Source organism: Boleophthalmus pectinirostris, unplaced genomic scaffold, assembly GCF_026225935.1.
Source record: "Boleophthalmus pectinirostris isolate CB_2022bp ecotype Guang Dong unplaced genomic scaffold, ASM2622593v1 HiC_scaffold_2823, whole genome shotgun sequence".
In the NCBI taxonomy this organism is placed as follows: domain Eukaryota; kingdom Metazoa; phylum Chordata; class Actinopteri; order Gobiiformes; family Gobiidae; genus Boleophthalmus; species Boleophthalmus pectinirostris.
In genome coordinates this window covers 1,526,894-1,551,915 of record NW_026571288.1, presented here as the reverse complement: position 1 = coordinate 1,551,915, position 25,022 = coordinate 1,526,894, and the positions used below count along the sequence as shown (strand labels likewise).

The 25,022-nt window shown below is 42.5% G+C and overlaps 2 protein-coding genes across 2 annotated transcripts; one reads left to right on the top strand and one right to left on the bottom strand.

Moving 5' to 3' along the window:
* Positions 1-1,391: 1,391 nt before the first annotated feature.
* Positions 1,392-12,583, bottom strand: LOC110167147 (L-rhamnose-binding lectin SML-like). The gene is made up of 9 exons (XM_020932452.2): positions 12,534-12,583; positions 12,121-12,153; positions 11,946-12,002; positions 10,821-10,956; positions 10,112-10,218; positions 4,593-4,637; positions 4,390-4,522; positions 2,679-2,793; positions 1,392-1,457 (listed from the first exon to the last, which is right to left on the bottom strand). Exons 1-8 carry the CDS (start codon positions 12,556-12,558, stop codon positions 2,688-2,690), a joined length of 642 nt encoding a protein of 213 aa, XP_020788111.1. The 5' UTR covers positions 12,559-12,583; the 3' UTR covers positions 1,392-1,457; positions 2,679-2,687.
* Positions 12,584-15,116: 2,533 nt separating this feature from the next.
* LOC129410867 (L-rhamnose-binding lectin SML-like) lies at positions 15,117-24,521 on the top strand. The gene is made up of 8 exons (XM_055159811.1): positions 15,117-15,141; positions 15,709-15,741; positions 16,387-16,443; positions 16,778-16,913; positions 21,348-21,454; positions 21,568-21,612; positions 23,373-23,505; positions 24,416-24,521. Exons 1-8 carry the CDS (start codon positions 15,117-15,119, stop codon positions 24,519-24,521), a joined length of 642 nt encoding a protein of 213 aa, XP_055015786.1.
* The last annotated feature ends 501 nt before the right edge of the window (positions 24,522-25,022 follow it).

Below are 25,022 nucleotides of genomic sequence, written 5' to 3'. Positions count from 1 at the left end.
AAGCAGTTCATTTCCTATTGTCTTATAACACTAAGAAACTCCTCTTAATATATATAATGTCATGGACGGGGCCGTCAGTACCAAGCTCTAAAATGTGGCTACGAGACCTTGTTAACATTTTACATCTAGAGAGAATAGGATACTTGTTAAAGGATAAACTACAGTCATTTAAGAAAGTGTGGCAAACTCTTATTGATTTTTTAGAATGTGTAACTATGTGAGTAACATCCCAAATTCACACATATCTGTTCCTCTGCAGGCTGTTATTATGTTTGTTCTCAGTTTTGTGAGATTCATTTTTATTTTAACTTTTATATACCAAAAAGCTCTGTTTTTGGCTCAATAAAAATGTTATGACTAAATCAGATGAGCGACACGTCACAGCAACATCACAAGACTCTGAGGAAGACTCTGAGAAGACTCTGAGCAAGACTCTGAGGAAGACTCTGAGGAAGACTCTGAGGAAGACTCTGAGGAAGACTCTGAGGAAGACTCTGAGGAAGAGCACAAGGAGCAGAAACAAACTGTCAGCATGAAAACAAACTCTTGGTCTGAAAAAAGAACTGAATAACATAAATTAAGATCAAATGAACCTCACTGGCAGTGTTGGAAAGGTGACTTTTAAAATGTATTCCCCTACAGATTACAGATTACATACCTCAAAATGTAGTTTGTAACATAATCCATTAAATTACTTAAAGTGAGTAACATAATCTGAATACTTTGGATTACTTGATATTGTCATGCTTTTCAAAACTACATGAATGTACCAACCACATCCTGAAAATTCATGTTTGTTTTCTTCAAATTGGCTGAGCCCAAGTCTCCATGAACAGACTTTTGTTTTACTGTAAAGAAGCAAAGACTAGAATCTTAACATAAGATGTTTTGTCTGTTTAAAGACAATAAAAAGTCCAGTCTTTCCTTAACCAAATTAAAAATATTATTGACAGAGAAATGATTTTTATATGAGATCACTGCTGCCTTAAATTATGTTCACTCTACTGTTAGTGTCATATTGTTTAGACCTGGTTTAGACCTGGTTTAGACCTGGTTTAGACCTGGTTTAGACCTGGTTTAGTCCTGGTTTAACCCAAAATGTGAAAGCAAGAAAATCCCGCCCTGTAATCCATTTATTTCAACAAAGTAACTGTAATCCAATTACCACTCACTGAAACAGTAATTGTAACTGAATATAATTTGTACTCTGATTACGTAACGCTGGTACATGTAATCTGTTACTCCCCCACACTGCTCATTGGACTAACCTTATGGAGGGTTTGAATAGGGCCTAGGAGAGATTGCTAAATTACTCAAACATGACATCTAAAACCTCTTTATGTTTTTGAGTAAAACATACACTGATCATTAAGAAATACATGTTTTATTGAGTAAAGGTTATCGAAGAACAAAAGTGCTTGCAAACTTCTTTGAAGCCCTCTTGATTTGGTTTTATTCTAGAAAGAAAAAAAAAATACAGTGTTTTGAAAATTCCACAGCTCAGTGAATATTTAAAAATAAAACCCCTACATGAAACAAACTGAACTCTTGTGAGATTTAAGTCCTCAAAAACAGACCTGGAGTATTTGAATTTGGTTGAAATAATCCAAATGATTCTAGTGATTCAATGACAGAAAATACTCTGTTCCACTTTGTGATGTCATGTGTGCACAGGAAATGCTTCATTGTGTTTTTAAACTCCACACACTTTCACTTGAGTCATTTGGATGATCAGACCTGGAATTTCTAATCTGTACTGAACTAAAGGTAAAAAGAGCTGTCATCTTTAAAACTACCACTTCATGACATCACAAGGTGGAAAAGAACATTTTGAGGTTTGGACAAGTAAACAGACTAAAAATAAAGAGTTAGTCAAACATGTGAATGAAACAAAACACAACTCCAGCTCTGTTTTTGAGAAGGTAACAGCATTCTAACCAGTGTTGGGAGTAACAGATTACATGTACCGGAGTGATATAATCAGAGTACAAATTATGAGTAACTGTATTCGGTTACAGTTACTGTTTCAGTGAGTGGTAATTAGATTACAGTTACTTGGTTGAAATGAATGGATTACACAGAGGTATTTTCCTGTTTTCACATTTTGGACTATATCCCTATTTTTTTTTTCTTCAGTAATTTCACTCATTGCCGAACACTAAACTAGGACTAAAACCAGGACTAAACCAAGTCTAAACCAGGTCTAAACCAGGTCTAAAACCAGGTCTAAACAAGGTCTAAAACCAGGTCTAAACAAGGTCTAAAACCAGGACTAAACCAGGACTAAAACCAGGTCTTAAACAAGATTTAACAGGACTAAATCCTGCTGCGTGGACGTGTCTCCTCTTCTTCTATCAGTAATATTTTTAATTTGGTTCAGTAAAGTCTGGGCTTTTTATTTTCTTTAATCAGACAAAACTTCTTATGTGAAGATTTCCTCGTCTTTGTTTCTCTACAGAAAATCAAGTAATCCAAAAAGTAATCAGATTACATTACTCACTTTAAGTAATTTAATGGATTCCGTTACAAACTACATTTTGAGGTATGTAATCTGTAATCTGTAGGGGAATACATTTTAAAAGTCACCTTCCCAACACTGATTATAACATAGCTAAAAGCTTACAAAGAGTCCATTTTGTGTAACATCGGAGCTTTAAATTGAAAAAAGTTGTAATTACTTGACTGGATTACTGGCAGGTGTAGGCCAGCTCCAGGTACTGAGATGTTACAGCACATCCGGACCCCAGAACAGATTTGCTCGCTCGGAACTCGCAGTTGGACTTCCTGTTACACCTGCAGGAAAAGCACAGGGTCAGAGAGGAACAAGAGACGTTTAAAAGCTTCACTGTGTAACTTTTCAGGTGGAGGGTCTGTCACCTGCTTGTCTCCATGGAGATGTGATTGGCATTAAACGTATCTCCCTCCATCAAAACAAGCAGGTGGTTTAGTCCTGAGTTAGTCCTGGTTCAGTCCTGGTTTAGTCCTGGTTTAGTCCTGGTTCAGTCCTGGTTTAGTCCTGGTTTAGTCCTGGTTTAGTCCTGGTCTAGTCCTGGTTTAGTCCTGGTTTAGTCCTGGTTTAGTCCTGAGTCCTGGTTTAGTCCTGGTTCAGTCCTGGTTTAGTTTAGTCCTGGTTTAGTCCTGGTTTAGTCCTGGTTTAGTCCTGGTTTAGTCCTGAGTTAGTCCTGGTTTAGTTAGTCCTGGTTTAGTCCTGAGTTAGTCCTGGTTTAGTCCTGTTTAGTCCTGGTTTAGTCCTGGTTTAGTCCTGAGTTAGTCCTGGTTTAGTTCTGGTTTAGTCCTGGTTAGTCCTGGTTTAGTCCTGGTTTAGTCCTGGTTTAGTCCTGGTTTAGTCCTGGTTTAGTCCTGGTTTAGTCCTGGTTTAGTCCTGAGTTAGTCCTGGTTTAGTCCTGGTTTAGTCCTGGTTTAGTCCTTAGTCCTGCTTTAGTCCTGGTTTAGTCCTGAGTCCTGGTTTAGTCCTGGTTTAGTCCTGGTTTAGTCCTGGTTTAGTCCTGGTTTAGTCCTGTTTAGTCCTGGTTTAGTCCTGGTTAGTCCTGGTTAGTCCTGGTTAGTCCTGGTTTAGTCCTGAGTTTAGTCCTGGTTTAGTCCTGCTTTAGTCCTGGGTTAGTCCTGAGTTAGTCCTGGGTTTAGTCTGGTTCTGGGTTAGTCCTGGTTTAGTCCTGGTTTTAGTCCTGCTGGTTAGTCCTGGTTTAGTCCTGGTTTAGTCCTGTGTTAGTCCTGGTTTAGTCCTGGTTTAGTCCTGCTTTAGTCCTGGTTTAGTCCTGTTAGTCCTGGTTTAGTCCTGCTTTTAGTCCTGGTTTAGTCCTGGTTTAGTCCTGGTTTAGTCCTGGTTTAGTCCTGGTTTAGTCCTGGTTTAGTCCTGGTTTAGTCCTGCTTTTAGTCCTGGTTTAGTCCTGGTTTAGTCCTGGTTTAGTCCTGCTTTAGTCCTGGTTTAGTCCTGCTTTTAGTCCTGGTTTAGTCCTGCCTTTAGTCCTGGTTTAGTCCTGGTTTAGTCCTGGTTTAGTCCTGGTTTAGTCCTGGTTTAGTCCTGCTTTAGTCCTGCCTTTTAGTCCTGGGTTAGTCCTGAGTAGTCCTTTAGTCCTGGTTTAGTCCTGGTTTAGTCCTGGTCCTGCCTTTAGTCCTGGTTAGTCTTTAGTCCTGGTTTAGTCCTGGTTAGTCCTTTTAGTCCTGGTTTAGTCCTGGTTAGTCCTTTAGTCCTTAGTCCTGGTAGTTAGTCCTGGTTTAGTCCTGGTTTCTGGTTAGTCCTGGTTTAGTCCTGGTTAGTCCTGGTTTAGTCTAGTTTTTAGTCCTGGTTTAGTCCTGTTAGTCCTGCTTTAGTCCTGGTTTAGTCCTGCTTTAGTCCTGGGTTAGTCCTGGTTTATTTCCGTTCTTTACTTTTGTCCTGGAAAGTCAATGGGGTTGGTGCAGTCGAGTCTTCGGACCAGAGCCGGGTCTCGTCTGAAGCCACAGGTCACGTGGTCCCTCCTCCCGAAGTCTGCTCCAATCACGTGTATCGTCTTGCCGTTATCTGGAAGTAAAAAACATATTCAAGCGTAACATCAGGGTGGGAGGGCATCAGTGGTAAACGAGAGTCTTACCACACTCGAGGTGGGCCAGGGACTGTTCACACACGATCATGTGGACTGGAAGAGACGACATGAGCACAGGACAGAACAGAACATTAAAGACAGGCTATTAGATCTCGACATATTTCGATCACTCTGAAAACAATGTGCAGTATTCACATGTTTGATACGTTTCCCCTCCCTGTGCTCACCGTGCGAAGTCCATCTCCCTCCGTTTAGTTTAGTTTATTTATTTCATGAGACAGGGACAGTGCACAATCTACATTAACAGGAGAGATGCATGTACCAGGTTCAGTGTTGGGAAAGTGACTTTTCAAATGTATTCCCCTACAGATTACAGATTACAGATTACAGATTACATATCCCAAAATATAGTTGGTAACGGAATCCATGAAATTACTTGAGGTGAGTAATGTAATCTGAATACTTTGGATTACTTGATTTTCTGTAGAGAAGCAAAGACCAGGATTTCGTAACATAAGATGTTTTGTCTGCAAAAAGAAGATAAAAAGATAAAACTTTACTGAACCAAATTAAAAATATTATTGATAGAAGACGAGGAGACACGTCCAACAGCAGGATTTAGTCCTGTTAAATCCTGTTTTAGACCTGGTTTGGACCTGTTTTAGTGTCTGGCAATGAGTGGAATTACCCCCCCCCAAAAAAGGGGGATATAGTCCAAAATGTGAAAACTGAAATACCACCCTGTAATCCATTTATTTCAACAAAGTAACTGTAATCCAATTACCACTCATTGAAACAGTAACTGTAACCAAATACAGTTACTCATAATTTGTACTCTGATTACATAAGTCTGGTACATGTAATCTGTTACTCCCCAACACTGACCAGGTTGTAGCGTCAGTGTTCATTTCCACCTGTCGTCTCTGGACAGGTTGATGTTCTAGTTCATAAAATCAAACATACAAAGAGAATGTGTTGATAATGTTTGGAGCATCAGAACAGTTCTGTAACATCATTCACTCCCACTTCTCTCAGCATCTTCAAAACATCGTCCTTATCAAAAGCATCATTCACTTCATTCACTCCAGACTCCAGAGCATCAGTCTCTGTTCACTCATCAGACACTCATCAGTCACACTCCAGCTGCAGCTGCAGGGTTGAGAGGAGCTGCTGTTTCACCCAACCTGACCAGGACTAAACCAGGTCTAAACCAGGTCTAAACCAGGTCTAAACCAGGTCTAAACCAGGTCTAAACCAGGTCTAAACCAGGTCTAAACCAGGTCTAAACCAGGACTAAACCAGGTCTAAACCAGGACTAAACCAGGTCTAAACCAGGACTAAACCAGGTCTAAACCAGGACTAAACCAGGACTAAACCAGGTCTAAAACCAGGACTAAAACCAGGTCTAAACCAGGACTAAACCAGGACTAAACCAGGACTAAACCAGGACTAAACCAGGACTAAACCAGGTCTAAACCAGGACTAAACCAGGACTAAACCAGGTCTAAACCAGGTCTAAACCAGGACTAAACCAGGACTAAACCAGGTCTAAACCAGGTCTAAACCAGGACTAAAACCAGGACTAAACCAGGACTAAACCAGGACTAAACCAGGTCTAAACCAGGTCTAAACCAGGACTAAACCAGGTCTAAACCAGGACTAAACCAGGTCTAAACCAGGACTAAACCAGGTCTAAACCAGGACTAAACCAGGACTAAACCAGGTCTAAACCAGGACTAAACCAGGACTAAACCAGGTCTAAACCAGGACTAAACCAGGACTAAACCAGGACTAAACCAGGACTAAACCAGGTCTAAACCAGGTCTAAACCAGGACTAAACCAGGTCTAAACCAGGTCTAAACCAGGACTAAACCAGGACTAACCAGGACTAAACCAGGTCTAAACCAGGACTAAACCAGGTCTAAACCAGGTCTAAACAGGACTAAACCAGGTCTAAACCAGGTAAAACCAGGACTAAACCAGGACTAAACCAGGTCTAAACCAGGACTAAACCAGGTCTAAACCAGGTCTAAACCAGGACTAAACCAGGTCTAAACCAGGTCTAAACCAGGACTAAACCAGGACTAAACCAGGTCTAAACCAGGTCTAAACCAGGACTAAACCAGGACTAAACCAGGACTAAAAGGACTAAACAAACAGGACTAAAACCAGGTCTAAACCAGGACTAAACCAGGACTAAACCAGGTCTAAACCAGGTCTAAACCAGGTAAACCAGGTCTAAACCAGGACTAAACCAGGTCTAAACCAGGACTAAACCAGGACTAAACCAGGACTAAACCAGGTCTAAACCAGGACTAAACCAGGACTAAACCAGGTCTAAACCAGGTCTAAACAGGACTAAACCAGGACTAAACCAGGTCTAAAACCAGGACTAAACCAGGTCTAAACCAGGACTAAAACCAGGACTAAACCAGGACTAAACCAGGTCTAAACCAGGACTAAACCAGGACTAAACCAGGACTAAACCAGGTCTAAACCAGGACTAAACCAGGTCTAAACCAGGTCTAAACCAGGACTAAACCAGGACTAAACCAGGACTAAACCAGGTCTAAACCAGGACTAAACAGGACTAAACAGGTCTAAACCAGGACTAAACCAGGTCTAAACCAGGTCTAAACCAGGACTAAAGCAGGACTAAACCAGGTCTAAACCAGGTCTAAACCAGGACTAAACAAGGACTAAACCAGGTCTAAACCAGGTCTAAACCAGGTCTAAACCAGGACTAAAGCAGGACTAAACCAGGTCTAAACCAGGACTAAACCAGGTCTAAACCAGGTCTAAACCAGGACTAAAGCAGGACTAAAACCAGGTTTAAACCAGGTCTAAACCAGGACTAAACAAGGACTAAAACCAGGACTAAAGCAGAACTAAACAAGGACTAAAACCAGGTTTAAAGCAGGACTAAACCAGGACTAAACCAGGACTAAAACCAGGACTAAAGCAGAACTAAACAAGGACTAAAACCAGGTCTAAAGCAGGACTAAAGAAGGACTAAAACAGGACTAAAACCATTACTAAACTAGGACAAAACCAGGACTAAACAAGGACTAAACCAGGTCTAAACAAGGACTAAACTAGGACAAAACCAGGACTAAACCAGGTCTAAAGCAGGACTAAACAAGGACTAAAACAGGACTAAACCCAGGACTAAACCAGGACTAAACCAGGACTAAAACCAGGACTAAACAATTACTAAAACCAGCACTAAACCAGGTCTAAAGCAGGACTAAACAAGGACTAAAACAGGACTAAAACCAGGACTAAACTAGGACAAAACCAGGACTAAAACCAGGACTAAAGCAGGACTAAAACAGGATTTAACAGGCCTAGACCATGCTGCGTGTCTCCTCCTCTTCTATCAATAATATTTTTAAAGACTCGGCCTTTTCATTTTTTTTTAGCAGACAAAACATCTTATATTTCTTAGTCTTTGCTTCTCTATAAGAAATCAAGTAATCCAAAGTATTCAAATTAAGTTATTCACTTTAAGTAATTTAATGGATTATGTTACAAACTACATTTTGTGGTATGTAATCTGTAATCTGTAGGGGATTACATTTTAAAAGTCACCTTCCCAACACTGCATGTTCCACTGACGGACGGCTGCGCACGAAAAGGCCGAGTTTCCAAATGCTGTTCTGCGTTTGTGGTTCTGCACAGTGGATCGAGCGGCTTTGGAGCTGGTTTCAGAGCTCAGAGAAACAGACAGTTTTAGCGGTGGAGCAGCAGTACCGTGAATGATCTTAAACAGCAGACAAACATTTGCAAACATGATCAGATTTTCAAAATTTAAAATACTATGTTTCAAAAGAATATGACAATGATGGAAGAGACGACTTTTCTTGTTATGGGCCTTGATCGGCTTTTATATAACGATTCTAGAGGCCTCAAAGCTGATTTACAAGCCTGTCACCTACTTATTATGCAGTAAAGAAAGTGTGGCATTATCACTGCACATTGCTTCAGAGCACTTTCAAAGCATAATCAGTGTGTGTGCATTCTGCTCATGAAACTACTGCACATCGCATCACGTTTGTCAAGTTGTCGTGTGTTGTTTTGTTTCCTACTTTAGTATATGTATAAAAAATGGCCATGTGGGAGCACGGCTGACGTAGGCTTGTGGGTGGAGCTTTGGACAGAATCTTACAGCTAAAAGTGAGGAGGGTTTGAGTCAGGCCCAGGAGAGATCGCTAGATTAATCAAACATGAACGGATGACATGTAAAACCTCTTCAGGCATGTTTTGGATGAACTAGGGTGACCAAACATCTGTTTTTCCCCAGACATGTCTGTATTTTGCGTCCTGTCCTGGGCCTCCCAGTTGTTTTTTTTATAAAGTGATGCAAATGTCCGGGGTTTTCTGTACCGTTCATTAAACTGAGCGTCTCTCGTAGCGTCTGTAACTCAGAAGGAGCGAGACACAAACAGTCGGTCAGTCTGCAAGATTCCGAAGCACAAAAGCGCTTTTAACAATGACTTGTACAAGAAATTCTCCCTTTCCCATCCCGGTCAGGACAAGTGTGAGGTCATGTGCACAGTTTGTGAGGTGAGAGGACAGTGTCCCTCGTTTATCGCGGGGGTTATGTTCTAAAAATAACCCGCAATAGGTGAAATCCACAAAGTATCAACTTTATATTTTACAATTATTCTATAATAGTTTTAATACTGTAAAACCCCTCAGCACAAACTTTATACACTTTTCTCAGACAGGACACTTACAACACTTTTTATTTCCTTCTTAAAACTTGTTGCTGCTGTCGTCCTTTTGTCATTTTCCTCCTTCTTTATGTAACAAACTGAAGATTCATTTATTCTGTAATGGAGCCGACAGCGCAGAGTCCTGCACTGCTCCATTTTTGGAGACCCACAGTACAACACCGCACCCGCCAGTACAGGACCGCACCTGCCAGTACAGGACCGCACCTGCCCGTTAACCCGAGATTATATCAAACTTTTGCGCTGGACTGAATCAAGACTAAACCAGGACTAACCCAGGACTGATTCCAGGACTGAAGAGGAGAACTAATCCACCAGTGAACTAGGACTAAACCAGGACTAAACCAGAACTGAAACAGGACTCACTGTCAGGACGGGCTTGGAGGTGACGCAGGAGAAAGGAGCGGCTCAGCTCCGTACCTCACGGAGGTAAACGCAGCAATTGCCCGATCGCGCTTTGCGGACAAACTGCTCGGCGTTCTCTCTCTTAAGTCCAAGATTAGTCCTGACTAGTCCCCCCTCCCCCCCAAGGTGTCTGGGTTTTCACAAACGAAAATATAAAACCCTAGTATGAACTATGTTATAACATGATATAGAATGCTCCACAAAGTTGATTTTGTAAAATATCTCTTTAAGGAAGACTGTTTTGTAGTAATAATGTTTGGCACCCGTGGATTAAAGACGACTCAAACATGTATGAATCACTCTAAATGCATCATCCACCGGGTAAATGAGAAGAAGACACAAATATAAATCCATAGAACGGTGTAAAAAGTACATTTTGCACAATCTTGGTCAAAAATAAAATGTAATAGTTGTAATAGACTCACTGGCTGGGATGCAGGTGTATGTGCTCTGGATGTACTTGAAGGTCTCGGGGCAGGGGTCGTGGTCAAAGCAGTTGGCGTTCAGCTCACACACTTTCTTTCCAGTGCACCTGAGCTCGTACAAACATGTATGTGAGTGCTACAGGTTATTTACTGATACTTTGCAGCTGAACTCATCAACATTCCCTGAGGGTGTGATCCTAACTGTGGACCCTGCAGTGGGCAGCACATGGGGCGCCTGGGGACCCATCACGATCTTGTTGTGAGACTTAGTCATGACTGCTTTAGCTGGAGGATTTGACCCATGGTGCATGTTTTGGGTTGATGGAGCGCCTGGAGGGATGTACACGGGGAGTACATGCAAACTCCACACAGAAAGGCCTGTGCAACCAAGAGACTGAACCTGGAACCTTCTTTTTACAGTTTCTCAGTTAGTCACTCTCACCTTTTTGTTGAAAATCAAAATTCTAAACAGGCTCGTATTGATCCCAGGCTCCTGAAAATGTGCTCTTTAAATCCATTTTGTATTGTTTTATGAGTTTTCAGATGATCTTAACACTCTTTTTACTGTGTTTGCTCTTGAGTGCATCATTAATTGCTGAACATTCCTTCATAGAAATACATGTAGAACACCCCCAGAGTAAAGTCAGTGCAAAGTATCAACAGGTTTAGACAGTTTTACAGATGACATTGTGGGCTATTCCCTCTGCACCTTCTGGTGACCAGGTCCATGGCAGAGTCCAGGGAGCACTGTGTGTTGGTGACCTCTCCTGGCTCCTTTGCGCCAGCGCAGGTGCCTATGTCGGCGCGTCCGAAGAAAGCACTGGTCACGTTTATCACTCCAGTCTCTGTAACAGTTAAAGTGTATCACTCAAAAACATAAGATCATTCTTTATTCTCTCCCATGGGATAAATTTGTCTTGGGACACGGGATCACAGCTTTAACACAAAGACGAGACAACACAACACAAGCAGCAAACAAACATCCACCACAGAACAGAAGTAAATATAACACTAAGTCTGAGCACGAGTGACGCGCCAACAGGACCTTTAATCACTCTGTACAGGAAAGCACTTCACAAGCTTCTATTCTAGTCATAATTGCACACTCCCTAAGCCCATGTGCACTTTTGATTGCACATTTCCTTGACCTATGTGCACTTTTGATTGCACATTTCCTTGACCTACAGTATCCACAGTTTTGATTGCACATTTCCTTGATTGCACATTTACTTGACAGATGTGCAGTTTTGATTGCACATTTCCTTGACAGATGTGCATTTTTGATTGCACATTTCCTTGACAGATGTGCATTTTTGATTGCACATTTCCTTGATTGCACATTTACTTGACAGATGTGCAGTTTTGATTGCACATTTACTTGACAGATGTGCAGTTTTGATTGCACATTTACTTGACAGATGTGCACTTTTGATTGCACATTTACTTGACAGATGTACACTTATGATTGCACTTCAAAAAAACAACTAGTTGACTGTAAACAGTTTGCAAGTTCTTCCTCACGTCCCTCATGCATTCAGAGCTTCCTACTTATTCACCAAGATGACTTTATAAGCACTTTTTTTTTTTTTTTTTTTTTTAAGAGGTGCGAGACTGGAGTTTGTTGTGACAATAAAGTTAGCAACATTTAGCATGCTAACATCTCACTTCCTGCTTTTGTAGATATGAGATTCAGCCTGTACACAGCTGGAATATTTCACATTTGAATCAGTTTTGTTGCTTTGTACAAAAACATGATTTGGTATGATACTTAAAGCCACCTTAGCCCTATCGAGATCACAAACTGGACTGGTGGACATTTGGAGGCGGGGCTTACCACAGGTGAGGCGGTGCACGTGAGGGCCACAGGTTGTCATTTTAAACCCAGAAACTCCTGCAGAAATAGAGCATTAGCACACAATTATAACTGTGTCCCAGTCATTTCCCCAGTGGATCATGTGTCCTTGGACCTGGACCCACAAACCCGAGTCTCCAGGTGAGTTGTTTTTTACCTGCGTCGAGGAGCAGACAGGCCACTGCCACAACTGAAAAACACAAGACACATTTGACCTGTGTCATTCTCAAAATGTTCACACCACAACGAAAACACATGTATGTATGTTTTATTTGTTTATTTACTTATATTATTGAAAAATTTGATCTAAAATGACATAATAATTTTGTTGTAACTTCATAACTTAATAATTTGTGCCAAAATGATTTAGCAGCTCTGTCAAACATGTACGAATCACAATACAACTTCACAGGGTCAATGAGAAGAAACTATTATAACTATAACAAGTTTTGTCTTTAACACCGACTCCAACCAGGTCCAAATGAGCTGACGTTGAACAGGTTAAATATGGAAGTCTGCAGTGACCAGGACTAAAGCAGGTCTGAAATAAAAGAGTATTCTTTTACTCACAGAGTTTGAGGGTGAAGCGGTTCATGGTGCGTTTGGAGCAGAACGAATGAACTGAACTAGGAACACACACTGAGCCTTTATACAACTCTGTCCTCACTTTACGTAACTGTGTGTGTACACTGACCCCGACGCCCTGGATCCACTGTAACAGTGTCCAAGAGGGTGAGGGGGTCACGGTGCTTTGCTGACAATGACTGTTTTTACCACCACAATGAATAATGACAGAAAAAGAGAATGCTCCTGTATGTGAGCTTGCACCTGTGTGTCACTCTGAAGGGAGTTCTACACTTTGGCTGTGTTTCACAAAGAGGCTCAACAAACCCTGGATTTAAGAGTTAACTCAGGGTTAATCTCCCTTGAGACAGACAACTCAGAGATTTCTCTTTCACCCATCAGGTTTGGAATAGAGTTAGAAACCTTGGATTTAACAGAAGACACAAGGATTCACTGTGGCAGCAGTAAACCAGAGGAGGCCTCCATCTCAGAGGGAGTCATGTGACTGCAGAACATGCTTTGACAGATCAGTCAAGTTTATTATAAAAGACATGTAGAGGAGCACAAAGTCTGAGTTTGGACTAAAGCTGCTTCTTGAAACAGGGCCATAGTCAATCTGAAACTCACTAAAAGAGATCAGAAACTGCAGAACGTCATGATGAATATTTGAATCTGATTGGTCGAAGCGTCTCAACAAGTTGAAAAATCAAACTTGAGTTAAAAGTGAGAGAGAAGTCCTGCCATTTTCCTCCACAGATGCACAAACATCTTCCTTCTGTTTTCACAAACTAAACAGTCTGTAGGGAGTCTGAAACAGGCTGAAGTACGTCTGTCTGTGTCACCATGTGCTGTGGTTTGGTTTTGCACTTTGCCTTTGGTTTCTGCACAAACCTCAATGCTGCAACATGATTGGTCCACCTGCCCACTTGACCATACAGCAGCACACTCCTTCAGAGACTCCATCTTGTTGTGCAGGGTTTCCTGTCAGGAGCAGTGGACCAGATGTGAGCCTGAAGTACCTGCTGCAGGATTGGCCCTCTGGTTTTAGCTCTATAATAAAAAGACCAAACATGGTCAGTGAATCTGAGCCAAGACGTCTTTGCTGTTTACACCAGTGCATGGTGACTTCACAATAATACGTACTATAACTTTAAAGATACACTGAGCACCTTTTATGGGGAGGATCTGTTGCCATGGAGACGTCAGTGCTTTGCCTGGGTTTTCCTCAGTATGTCTTTAAACATAGTCGTGCTAACTTAGTTTGCTTTAAGTATCCAGAGGGTCGGTGGCAGATGTAATGCCATTGACCTGGTGTCTGGGTCTGCCTCTGTTTGGACTGGGCCTGTGGAACTCTGCTCCAAACATTAAGGTTCAAAGTTGATTTCACAGATTCCAAAACACACAATTTTTATTCTCAGGAAAAATAAATACAGATGATCATTGCTGGGAAAAGAGGCGAGTGGAGCCAGGACACACACAATCCTGGCACATATTACATCCATACAACACTTTGAGTTGAGTTCAGGTTATTTGTTTAGGACGATTTGTACACAAAGTAGTTCAAATAGACTTACACAATAAGCAAGACATTCAGTGCACAATGCAAATTAATAAAAGCATAAATAATCATAAGAACATTAAATATGCAGCTGAACAGAACCTTTCAGTCATCACCGTAAACAGAAGAGCATAGAGCCTCGATTTAAACATCACCAGAGCAGACGTGATCAGGAGATAAACCAGGAGCACAGAGGAACTTTGGGTAAGGTTCACTTTATTGATTCATTCTCTGCATTTGACCCATCCTCCATCATCTGACCAATGGTTAAACCTGTCTGGAGCTCCTGCCTACTGTGCTCAGGGACACATCTGGATAGACATGAAAGATGGAGACAGAGTGGTGCAGTGCTGGAGGTGCAGAGGTGGTGAACAGAAGAGCAGAGGGGAGAGTACACAGCCCTGTGGAGATCTGTGCTGCTAGTCCAGTGTTAGAGACATTCTTCTGCAGCCGCACGTGCTCACTCCAGTCTGACACGAAGTCTGTGAGTAGAACAAATCCTCCAGCTAAAGTAGTCCTGACCAAGACTAGCTCAAGATCTGGAGATGAGTCCCTCTGCTCCTGACAGGGTTAACCCAGAGACACTGAAGAATGGATCAAATACAGATTTACAAATGAGACACTTTACAAATGGGGAGAAAACTTCACTGGAGGACAGTTGTGTGTTAATGGGGGGAGCTCTTTTAGTCTCTAACACCTTTGAATAATAATAATAAACTAAATAAAGTGTATCTTTGGCACAGATGAATTTTGACCCCAGCAGGAGTCTGTGGGGAGATGTTGTGAAGGTCGTTCACTGTAAAACCTGAATAACCCCACAACATGGGTCCAGACTGATTATGTCAATAATAAATGGCCAAAGTCAGAGGAGCTGAGGACGTGTGTGTGTGTGTGTGTGTGTGTGTGTGTGTGTGTGTGTGTGTGTGTGTGTGTGTGTGTGTGTGTGTGTATATGTATGTGTGTGATGAAACAGTTTCATAACGTGTGTGAATATAAACCACGAGAGCAGCAGCAGCAGCAGCATCTTCACCATGGACCAACTCTGTCTCTGCCTCTGTGAGTCTCACACACACACACACACACACACACACATACACATACACATACACACATGCACACAAACATACACGCACACAGACACAGATATTGTTCTTCAGGGTGTCTCCACAGTCTGCATACAGGTTGGAGATGACCACATTATTTGAGTATAAACTCCATAAAGCTGCATTCACCAAAACTATATTAAAAAGTTTATTTAAAAAAATACAAAACTTTACAAAGAGTAAAACAGCCTGATAAACCTGTGGATCACTTCTGTAAATACATATATCACTCCACAATGTCAGAAAAGTTTTGAATGAGCGCAGAGTTGAGTGTTTAATATCTTAAACTCTTTAAAAAGTCCATTGCCAACTGCTCGTCTCCACAGAGATACAATGTCTTTGCCTGGAAAGTTCCACAGCATCTTCATGGACAAAAGCAGCTCTGCCGATTAGACGAGTGTCCACATCATTCACACAATTCATGAGTTCAATTACAGTATTTATTTAAAAAGAATGAGATTATGTGATTAACAGTAACACACTTTAGAACTGTGTGGAATAATCTGGTTGCTCTTTTCAGTTGTGGCCACAGCGGCTCTACTTCTTCACACAGGTAAAACAACTTCACACTTCACATTTATGTTCAAAAACGATTCAATTTTGTTTAAACCAGGTTGAAAGAGAGTTAGAGTTAAGTTAAAGATGTCACAACGTCAGATTTTAGTGTTATGAGTTTACTATGATTCCAGATTCTTGAGTGACTGAACAGCAGTGAAACTCTCTGTCTCTGTCATTCAGTGTGTGTGAGGAGTGTTCCTGTGTCTGTGAGCAGCTTCATCTAATCACACTTTAGGAATGAGAAACTCCAGTTCAAGGGACACAAACTCATAAAATCACTTTACATTTGGGACAATAAACTGTATTGAAGTAATTAAATGTAGTTTCACTAGCTCAGACCACGCCAGCAATGACATAGTGTGAAGACGTTTATTGATAATGTACGAAGCGAGGCAGAGATGGCTGGTTGAGACTCTGGGTGGGGGCTCCGTCTCAATTTACAATTGGCCCAGCAGGAACAGTATCCCGCTTGTAGGGGTCTTATGACTGAAAGACGAACAAAATAGGGGTGGGAGGGTGGGGTCGAGTTGTGGTTCACTGGTGAGAGGAGAGGGCGGCTGAGGCGTGGTCCTGCTCCTGAATCTCAGTTAATAATATTAACTACATTTCTGGAGTAGTACCTTGTGTTGTTCTGTTCCAGGGGCGTGCACAGATAAAACTGTGACCTGTGGGGCCCACGTGCACCGCCTCAACTGTGGTAAGAACATGCCCTCGACTTAATGGTATTATGCTTTTATTCAAAAGAGATGCACACTTGCAGTCTGCTGTTGTTTGAACCTATGTGTGGGTCATTAGGTAACATGTTGGTAATATAAGACAATATCTAAGATGACTTAATAAAAGAAAGATGCACAAATCTAAAAACAAGTTTGATTTAGCACAAGGTGACTCTTCAAGGTCAACATTTTTTATAATTTATTTTAATATTTGAAGAGAAATTTGTAGAAGCGTTTACAGTGCATAAAGGAAAGTTTCCAAACATTGAACCAGACTTTGTATGATTACTAAACCCTGTGGTGCATCTGCTTCAGACAGTGGAGTGATCAGTGTGGACACAGCGTTCTACGGTCGTGCTGACACTGACACCTGCGCTGGCGGAAAGTCACCAGAAGAGGTCGCCAACACGGCCTGTTCCCACGCTGACGCACTGCAGGAGCTCCAGAGCAGGTGAACAGCACTGTTTATGTCAGACTGAGGGATTAGCTCAGAAACCCTGTATGTGACCTGACCTGTACTCCACCTGCCCCGTGCACACATGTACACTTCTGACCTCTACCCCCCTGCCCCATACACACATTCTGACCTCAACCCCCCTGCCCCACACACATGTACACTTCTGACCTCTACTCCACCTGCCCCGTGCACACATGTACACTTCTGACCTCTACCCCCCCTGCCCCATACACACATGTATACTTCTGACCTCTACCCCCCTGCCCCATACACACATGTATGTATACTTCTGACCTCTACCCCCCTGCCCCATACACACATGTATGTATACTTCTGACCTCTACCCCCCCTGCCCCATACACACATGTACACTTCTGACCTCAACCCCCCCTGCCCCGTGCACACATGTACACTTCTGACCTCAACCCCCCCTGCCCCGTGCACACATGTACACTTCTGACCTCAACCCCCCTGCCCCGTGCACACATGTACACTCTGACCTCACCCCCCCTGCCCCATGCACACATGTACACTTCTGACCTCTACCCCCCTGCCCCATACACACACATGTACACTTCTGACCTCAACCCCCCCTGCCCGTGCACACATGTACACTTCTGACCTCAACCCCCTGCCCCGTGCACACATGTATACTTCTGACCTCAACCCCCCTGCCCCATACACACATGTATACTTCTGACCTCTACCCCCCCTGCCCCATACACACATGTATGTTATACTTCTGACCTCTACCCCCCTGCCCCATACACACATGTATGTATACTTCTGACCTCTACCCCCCCTGCCCCATACACACATGTATGTATACTTCTGACCTCTACCCCCCTGCCCCATACACACATGTACACTTCTGACCTCAACCCCCCCTGCCCCGTGCACACATGTACACTTCTGACCTCAACCCCCCCTGCCCCGTGCACACATGTATACTTCTGACCTCAACCCCCCTGCCCCGTGCACACATGTACACTTCTGACCTCTACTCCACCTGCCCCGTGCACACATGTATACTTCTGACCTCTACCCCCCCTGCCCCATACACACATGTACACTTCTGACCTCAACCCCCCTGCCCCGTGCACACATGTACACTTCTGACCTCAACCCCCCCTGCCCCGTGCACACATGTACACTTCTGACCTCTACTCCACCTGCCCCGTGCACACATGTATACTTCTGACCTCTACCCCCCCTGCCCCATACACACATGTATACTTCTGACCTCTACCCCCCCTGCCCCATACACACATGTATGTATACTTCTGACCTCTACCCCCCCTGCCCCATACACACATGTATGTATACTTCTGACCTCTACCCCCCCTGCCCCATACACACATGTATGTATACTTCTGACCTCCCCCCCTGCCCCATACACACATGTATGTATACTTCTGACCTCTACCCCCCTGCCCCGTGCACACATGTACACTTCTGACCTCTACCCCCCTGCCCCATACACACATGTACACTTCTGACCTCTACTCCCCCTGCCCCGTGCACACACATGTACACTTCTGCTTTTCTAAAATCACAGTGACTCCTTGTGGGGGGAGTGTCTGTGTGTGTGTGTGTGTGTGTGTGTGTGTGAGTCTGTGTGTGTGTGTGTGTGTGTGTGTGTGTGTGTGTGTGTGTGTGTGTGTGTGTGAGTCTGTGTGTGTGTGTGTGTGTGCGCGTGTGTGTGTGTGTGTGTGAGGGTCACTGTGGGGTCATTTGTTCAGTACCACAGACCTGTATGTGCATTTTATAGAAACAAACCTGGTGTGGGCCCAAGAGGGTTTGTACCTGTGGCCTCGAGTTGGTGCCCTGCCTCCACTGTATAAATGTTATGTGAGTGTTGGTGGTGGCAGAGAGGCAGAGAGGCAGAGAGGCAGAGAGGCAGAGAGGCAGAGAGGCAGAGAGGCAGAGTGGCAGAGAGGCAGAGAGGCAGAGTGGCAGAGAGGCAGAGAGGCAGAGTGGCAGAGAGGCAGAGTGGCAGAGAGGCAGAGAGGCAGAGAGGCAGAGAGGCAGAGAGGCAGAGAGGCAGAGAGGCAGAGTGGCAGAGAGCAGAGAGGCAGAGAGGCAGAGAGGCAGAGAGGCAGAGAGCAGAGAGGCAGAGAGGCAGAGAGGCAGAGAGCAGAGAGCAGAGAGCAGAGAGGCAGAGAGGCAGAGAGGCAGAGTGGCAGAGAGGCAGAGAGCAGAGAGGCAGAGAGGCAGAGAGCAGAGAGGCAGAGAGGCAGAGTGGCAGAGAGGCAGAGAGGCAGAGAGGCAGAGAGGCAGAGAGGCAGAGTGGCAGAGAGGCAGAGTTGTCTGAAAAACGCAAAATAAGATTATTGTGTTAGATTATGAAGAGTAGGGGTGGGATTAAATAAGTTTTCTTCTTCCAACTCCTTTTTGGGCAAAATAGTAATAATAATACTTATTAGTAGTTGTTGTTATTTTCATTTCTATTATGATTTCACTTATGTCATATGTTCCATTGTATATAAATGTAAATGTTTACTTTCCCAAAATAAATGCATTAAAAAAAAAAAGAAAAAAGAAAAAAAAAAAAAGTGGCAGAGTATGGCTGCGTTCACACTGCAGCCTGAAGTGACCCAAATCCAGTTTTTTGGCCTCTATGTGACCTTGTAATGTAGCCAGTCCATTACATGGGCCTAGGGCTAATTAAAAGGTAAAATAATGAGGAACTGAAACAAAGTTTTAGAAATGTTTATTGAAAATTGATTATGTGCAGATTGAAGTTACCTGTAAAAGAAAAGGAAATAAGTAAAAAGTAAAAGTGCATTTAAATCTAAGTGATTGTGTTAAAGTAATCGTACTTTACCCTCTGGTGCGGTCTGCCTCAGGTGCTCCAGGCAAAAGAGTCCCCGGGCAGCTGGAGCACCTTAAAGGTTGTATGGAGGATTTTTTTTGTTTCAAATTGTCAGTGATAGATTATAGAGGTACAGTAGCCTTGTAATTATGATAAGCAAAAAAAAGAGAATAAAAATTCATCAACTCTGGACGTGGTGGGGCTAAACATTTGCCAATAGATAACGACACTGCCTCGTTATCTGTGAGCTGACAGGCTGTCAATCAAACTCCCTACGTTTCTAGTGTAACTGACTTGCCTGTGCGCTGCCATTACCTGGTTTACGTACGACTGTCACACAGTCCACAGACGCACAGACGCTGTTTACTCCACCAACGCAACAGTTCTTAGCGGCTTTTTTGACCTATATCTTCCGGTTCATGAGCACAAATTTAAATTTTTTTCTATTTAGTATTTTAGATCATTAAACACTGCTAATTTAAATAAAGATATATATATATATATATTTGTAATTAATGTAATTGGATATTGTTTGGGCACTGTGTTGATAGTTAGATTTTAGATATTAAATATAAAAGTATATGGAGCTTACCTAGTCGTTAAAGTGGGCTCACCCAATTAGGACAGGGCCTTTAAAAGAAGCTAGGCTCACCTTGTTCAGGGAGAGGTGCTGGGTGAGCGCAGGTAACTGCCATGCCTGTTTTTAACCTTTTTTGGAACTTTTGTAAATAGTTTTTTTGTCTTTTGTCTGGAATAAATGCACTGGGATCTGCACTGTAAACCGGCTCAACTTGACTCTGTTCCTCTAAAACTGCTAAGGTTGCCACCAGGCTATTACAGACCTGTATCTGATCTTTTAAGGACAGTCTGAATGACACAGATCAAATTTTTTTCAAATGTGACCCAGGACACTTGGATATGTGCTCCTGAAACTGATACATATCTGATCTTTTGACATGTGACTTCAGTCTGAACGGCCAAAGCACATTCATCCACCTACACGTTATCAACAAGACACAAACGTCACTATTCTGCGCTGAAGTAGGTGAAAATTGTTAATGAACTCCGTGTCACTGAAGTGAAGCACATCTCCACTCACCACTCTTGGCTCCGTCTCCACATCCACACGTTCCTTTCAACGGACTGAACCACAAAACACCACGACTAAAAACCTCGTCCTTCTCCTTCTCCTCCTTAAAACAAGTAAGTTGTTCATGTTCTGGCTCCGGTACGAGAGGAACTTTAAAATCTCCAGGTGCTCAATGCTGCGTCCATGTTTGGACAACTTCTGTAAACACAGAGACGCTCACTGCGGTTGACGTCGTCGTGTCTCCAGTGCACATGCTCTTCCGACATTTTCAGACCATTTAATGTTCACACTGGAGTCACATACAAGTCACATTTAATTGGAAATGTGAACGACCTCGCAAAAACATCGGATTTCACAAAACAATTTGAACTGAGCGTTAAGCCCTGCAGTCTGAACGTAGACTAAGACTAAAGCATTACTATTAAAATGTATTTAAAAAAACACACCTTCCCTGTCTCTCCTCTCTCTCTGTTCCCTTTCTCGTCTCTGTTCTCTCTGTTCCTTCTCTCGTCTCTGCTCTCAGGTGTAATGGAAAAAAATGGTGTGAGCTGAACGCCAATGTGTTTTTGGAGGACCCCTGCAGCGGCACGTTCAAATACTTGGAGACGTCCTACTCCTGCGTCCCGGCCAGTGAGTCTGTGCGGGGCCAGGGCCTTTATTGCTGCTTGCGGCCTTACTCATTCTCTTTAGTCTACAGGGTGTGTCTGTGCCTTTGAATAAAGTGTCTTCTGTCTGGTCCACAGTCCATCGTGTGGTGTGTGAGCACTCCATGGCCTATCTGCAGTGCGGTGAGTCTGTTTTCCTTCATTAGGCTCATTTTACACTAAAACTGTTCTGATATTTATTTTAATATTTTTATTTTTGATCCATTATCAAGATGACATTTTCAGACAAAATACTGGACCTAAAACACTCTCTTGGTTCATCTTTATACAGAAGAAAGAGATTAACACTGCAGCACTCTGAAACTCCCAAATTTAGATTTTAATGACATCACAATGTGACGCTCTTCTTCACTCATGTCCGAAGAAAGACTTGACCCAAACATCACATTGTGGTGTCATTAAAATCTAAATGTGGGAGCTTCAAAGTACTGCAGTGCTAACCTTTATCTGTTTTTGCACATTTTTTGTCTTTGGATCCAACCTGCAGTCACAGCTTTTATTGGATGTACATGTCTCTATTGACCTGTTTCATCTTTCTGTAGTTCCCTCTATCTTCAAACAATCTTTATCCTATAGACAAGGAGCTTATTGTTTTCTATTAAAAGTTCCTGCAGTCGTTTTTTTTCTCCATGCAGCTGAGCCAAACGTGTCTGTCCCCAGAACAGATAAGTGCTTATAAACAACTGAGCATGATACTGAACTGAACGATGTACCATTTTGGACCGAAAATTGTGATCTCAGACAACACAATTTTGAGATTGTCAAAGCCATGTGCTCCTGAAGCCCAATTTATAAATTGATGGATCTGGTTCGAGGTCTATGCCCCACTAGGAGACTAGGATTTAAACCTGGTGTTTGTGTAAAGCAGGGTTGGGCAAACTTTTTGATTCATGGGCCACAAAGGGTTCTAAAATTTGGCCGAACCAGGAGCAGTGGGATGGAGTTTTTTGGTAATCCACCTCATAAGAGAAAAAAATAATAAGGGATATGTAGAAAACGTATCCCATGTTATTGAAATATCCCATAATTGAAAATCATTGCAAAGTATTACAACAAAATATCTGTATAAGTCCCATGGTATTTACTATTTATTGAAATTACTTTTAAAACACTGAAAATTATTATTATTCAAGTTCGGCGGGCCAGATTAAAAAGATTAAAGGGCCGCATATGGCCCCCAGGCCGTAGTTTGCCCACCCCTAGTGTAAAGTTTAACATGAGCCATCTCCAATGCAATAGAGGCACAGACCAGACTCACCATCAGCAGCACACCCCTCTGTCACAGAAAGAACACTCATATTCTGCGTCTCTTCCCCTGTTGATCTGACGTGTAGTTATGGTCCAGCGGTGCAGGACTCTGGTATGATGTGAGTTCCTGTGATGTTTGCAAACGTTCCTGTGCACTGAAACTTGATTTGAAAAAATCGTGGCTGAAATCAAAACCACAATATCTGCCAGAAAAATCACAATTCCATTTTGTCTTAAAACCATTTAATGCTACACGATACTAAAAAAGTCCCAATGAAAATACAGAAATGAAGTTTTCCTGAAGGTTTTTAGCATGTGTTTAGATGTGGAGCCGTATCAGAACAAGTAGAAGAGCACATAGACTAGTATACACACATGGAACCTACCTGGACCACTGAGGATTACACACATATATGATTTACACTTGAAAATCACAGTCTATTTTCTAAAGAAAGTGTGTTTTTTATTATTTTTGTGGTTATCTCTGTTGTTTGTATCAAAATCAAGCTTTTGTTTAGCATTGTGACAACACCCCTGTAGTTTGGACCACTGCAAACTCTTTCAAATAAACTAGTTCTGTTTTTTAGACAGTAATAATCAGGTAAAACACCTTTAAAACAGTGCTTTCTCTTCAGACGCTGGTAAAACCATTAAAGTCCTGGGAGCAGACTTCGGGAGGAGGGATCATGTGACCTGTGCCTTCAGACGAGAACCGGCTCTGGTCCAAAAGATCGACTGCTCCAAACCAGTGCCTATTGTGGCCCAAATGTAACTAAACACACACACACTCCAAGGGAAACAGAGTTTATGCCAGACAAGACGCTGAATTTTGTGCCAGTTTTTGTTTCATGTGGACAGGTCCAGGAATAAACCAGGTCAACAAATCTACAATCTGAGAGCAAGAACTGCAAATGCTGTAAAATAGATCTAAACCAGGTCTAAACCAGGTCTAAACCAGGTCTAAACCTGGTCTAAACCAGGTCTAAACCAGGTCTAAACCAGGTCTAAACCAGGTCTAAACCTGGTCTAAACCAGGACTTGCAGCCTACCTGTTTTCCTGCTCAGGTGCAATACAGAAAACAGAACTAAACCAGCACTACTAGGACTAAACCAGGACTAAACCATTACTAAACAATGACTACGCCAGGACTACACCAAGACTAAACCAAGACTATACCAGGACTAAACCAGGACTATATCAGGACTAAACCAGGACTAAACCAGGATTAAACCAGGTCTATATCAGGACTAAACCTGGATTAAATGAGGACTAAACCAGGACTAAACCAGGACTATACAAGGACTAAACCAGGACTATACCAGGACTGAAACTGGGACTAACTCACTTCTAGGATTAAACCAGATCAAAACCAGGTTTAAGTCCAGGTCTTAATCTGGATTCGGGTGCAATAAGGAAAATTATAGAACTAAATGAAGACTAAACCTTGCAGGACTAAACCAGGACTAAACCAGGACTACTAAAGGACTACTCTAGGACTAAACCAGGACTACACCAGTTTTAAACAAATTCTAAATTAGGTCTAAACCAGAACTAAATCAGGACTAAATCAGGTTTAAATGAGGACTACAGCAGGTCTAAACCCAGTCTAAACCCAGTCTAAACCAGGACTACGGCAGGTCTAAGACGGATCTAAACCAGGACATGTTTGGTCTCCAGGTGCGATGGGAAGAACCGTTGTAAAGTGCGAGCGGCAGAGATGGTGGTGGAGGAGAGCTGCGCAAACACATCTCTGTATCTGGAGTACGCCTACACCTGCAACTGACCGACAAATACTACTCCAAATACTACTACAGATACTACTCAAAATACTACAGGTACTACTGGAAGTACACTTAAACTACTGACAATACTACAAGTACTACAGTAAATACACTTAAACTACTGACAATACTACAGGTACTACAGTAAATACACTTAAACTACTGACAATACTACAGGTACTACAGTAAATACACTTAAACTACTGACAATACTACAGGTACTACAGTAAATACACTTAAACTACTGACAATACTACAGGTACTGCAGTAAATACACTTAAACTAGTGTCAATACTACAGGTACTGCAGTAAATACACTTAAACTAGTGTCAATACTACTATATTCAAGATTAAGCAGACTAGTACTATATGTTGTATTATGTAATGTTGGAGCAAAGGATCATGGTCAATGTAGTTTCCTCAGCTTTTTCTCCCTAACGACCAATTTTAGAAGCTCATGAGACTGTCCCTAGACTTACATCCTGAAAGATTTGAAAGTATTT

What these genes read in the sequence shown, in the direction of transcription:
- LOC110167147 (XM_020932452.2), bottom strand. Translation starts at nt 12,558, where the DNA reads ATGAACCGCTTCACCCTCAAACTCT. An exon ending in ATGGACCTGGTCACCAGAAG is followed by an intron (nt 10,219 to 10,820) that starts GTGCAGAGGGAA and finishes GTACGAGCTCAG; the next exon opens with GTGCACTGGAAAGAAAGTGT. An exon ending in ATACACCTGCATCCCAGCCA is followed by an intron (nt 4,638 to 10,111) that starts GTGAGTCTATTA and finishes CGTCTCTTCCAG; the next exon opens with TCCACATGATCGTGTGTGAA.
- LOC129410867 (XM_055159811.1), top strand. Translation starts at nt 15,117, where the DNA reads ATGGACCAACTCTGTCTCTGCCTCT. An exon ending in CTGCAGGAGCTCCAGAGCAG is followed by an intron (nt 16,914 to 21,347) that starts GTGAACAGCACT and finishes CTCTGCTCTCAG; the next exon opens with GTGTAATGGAAAAAAATGGT. An exon ending in GTGCCTATTGTGGCCCAAAT is followed by an intron (nt 23,506 to 24,415) that starts GTAACTAAACAC and finishes TTTGGTCTCCAG; the next exon opens with GTGCGATGGGAAGAACCGTT.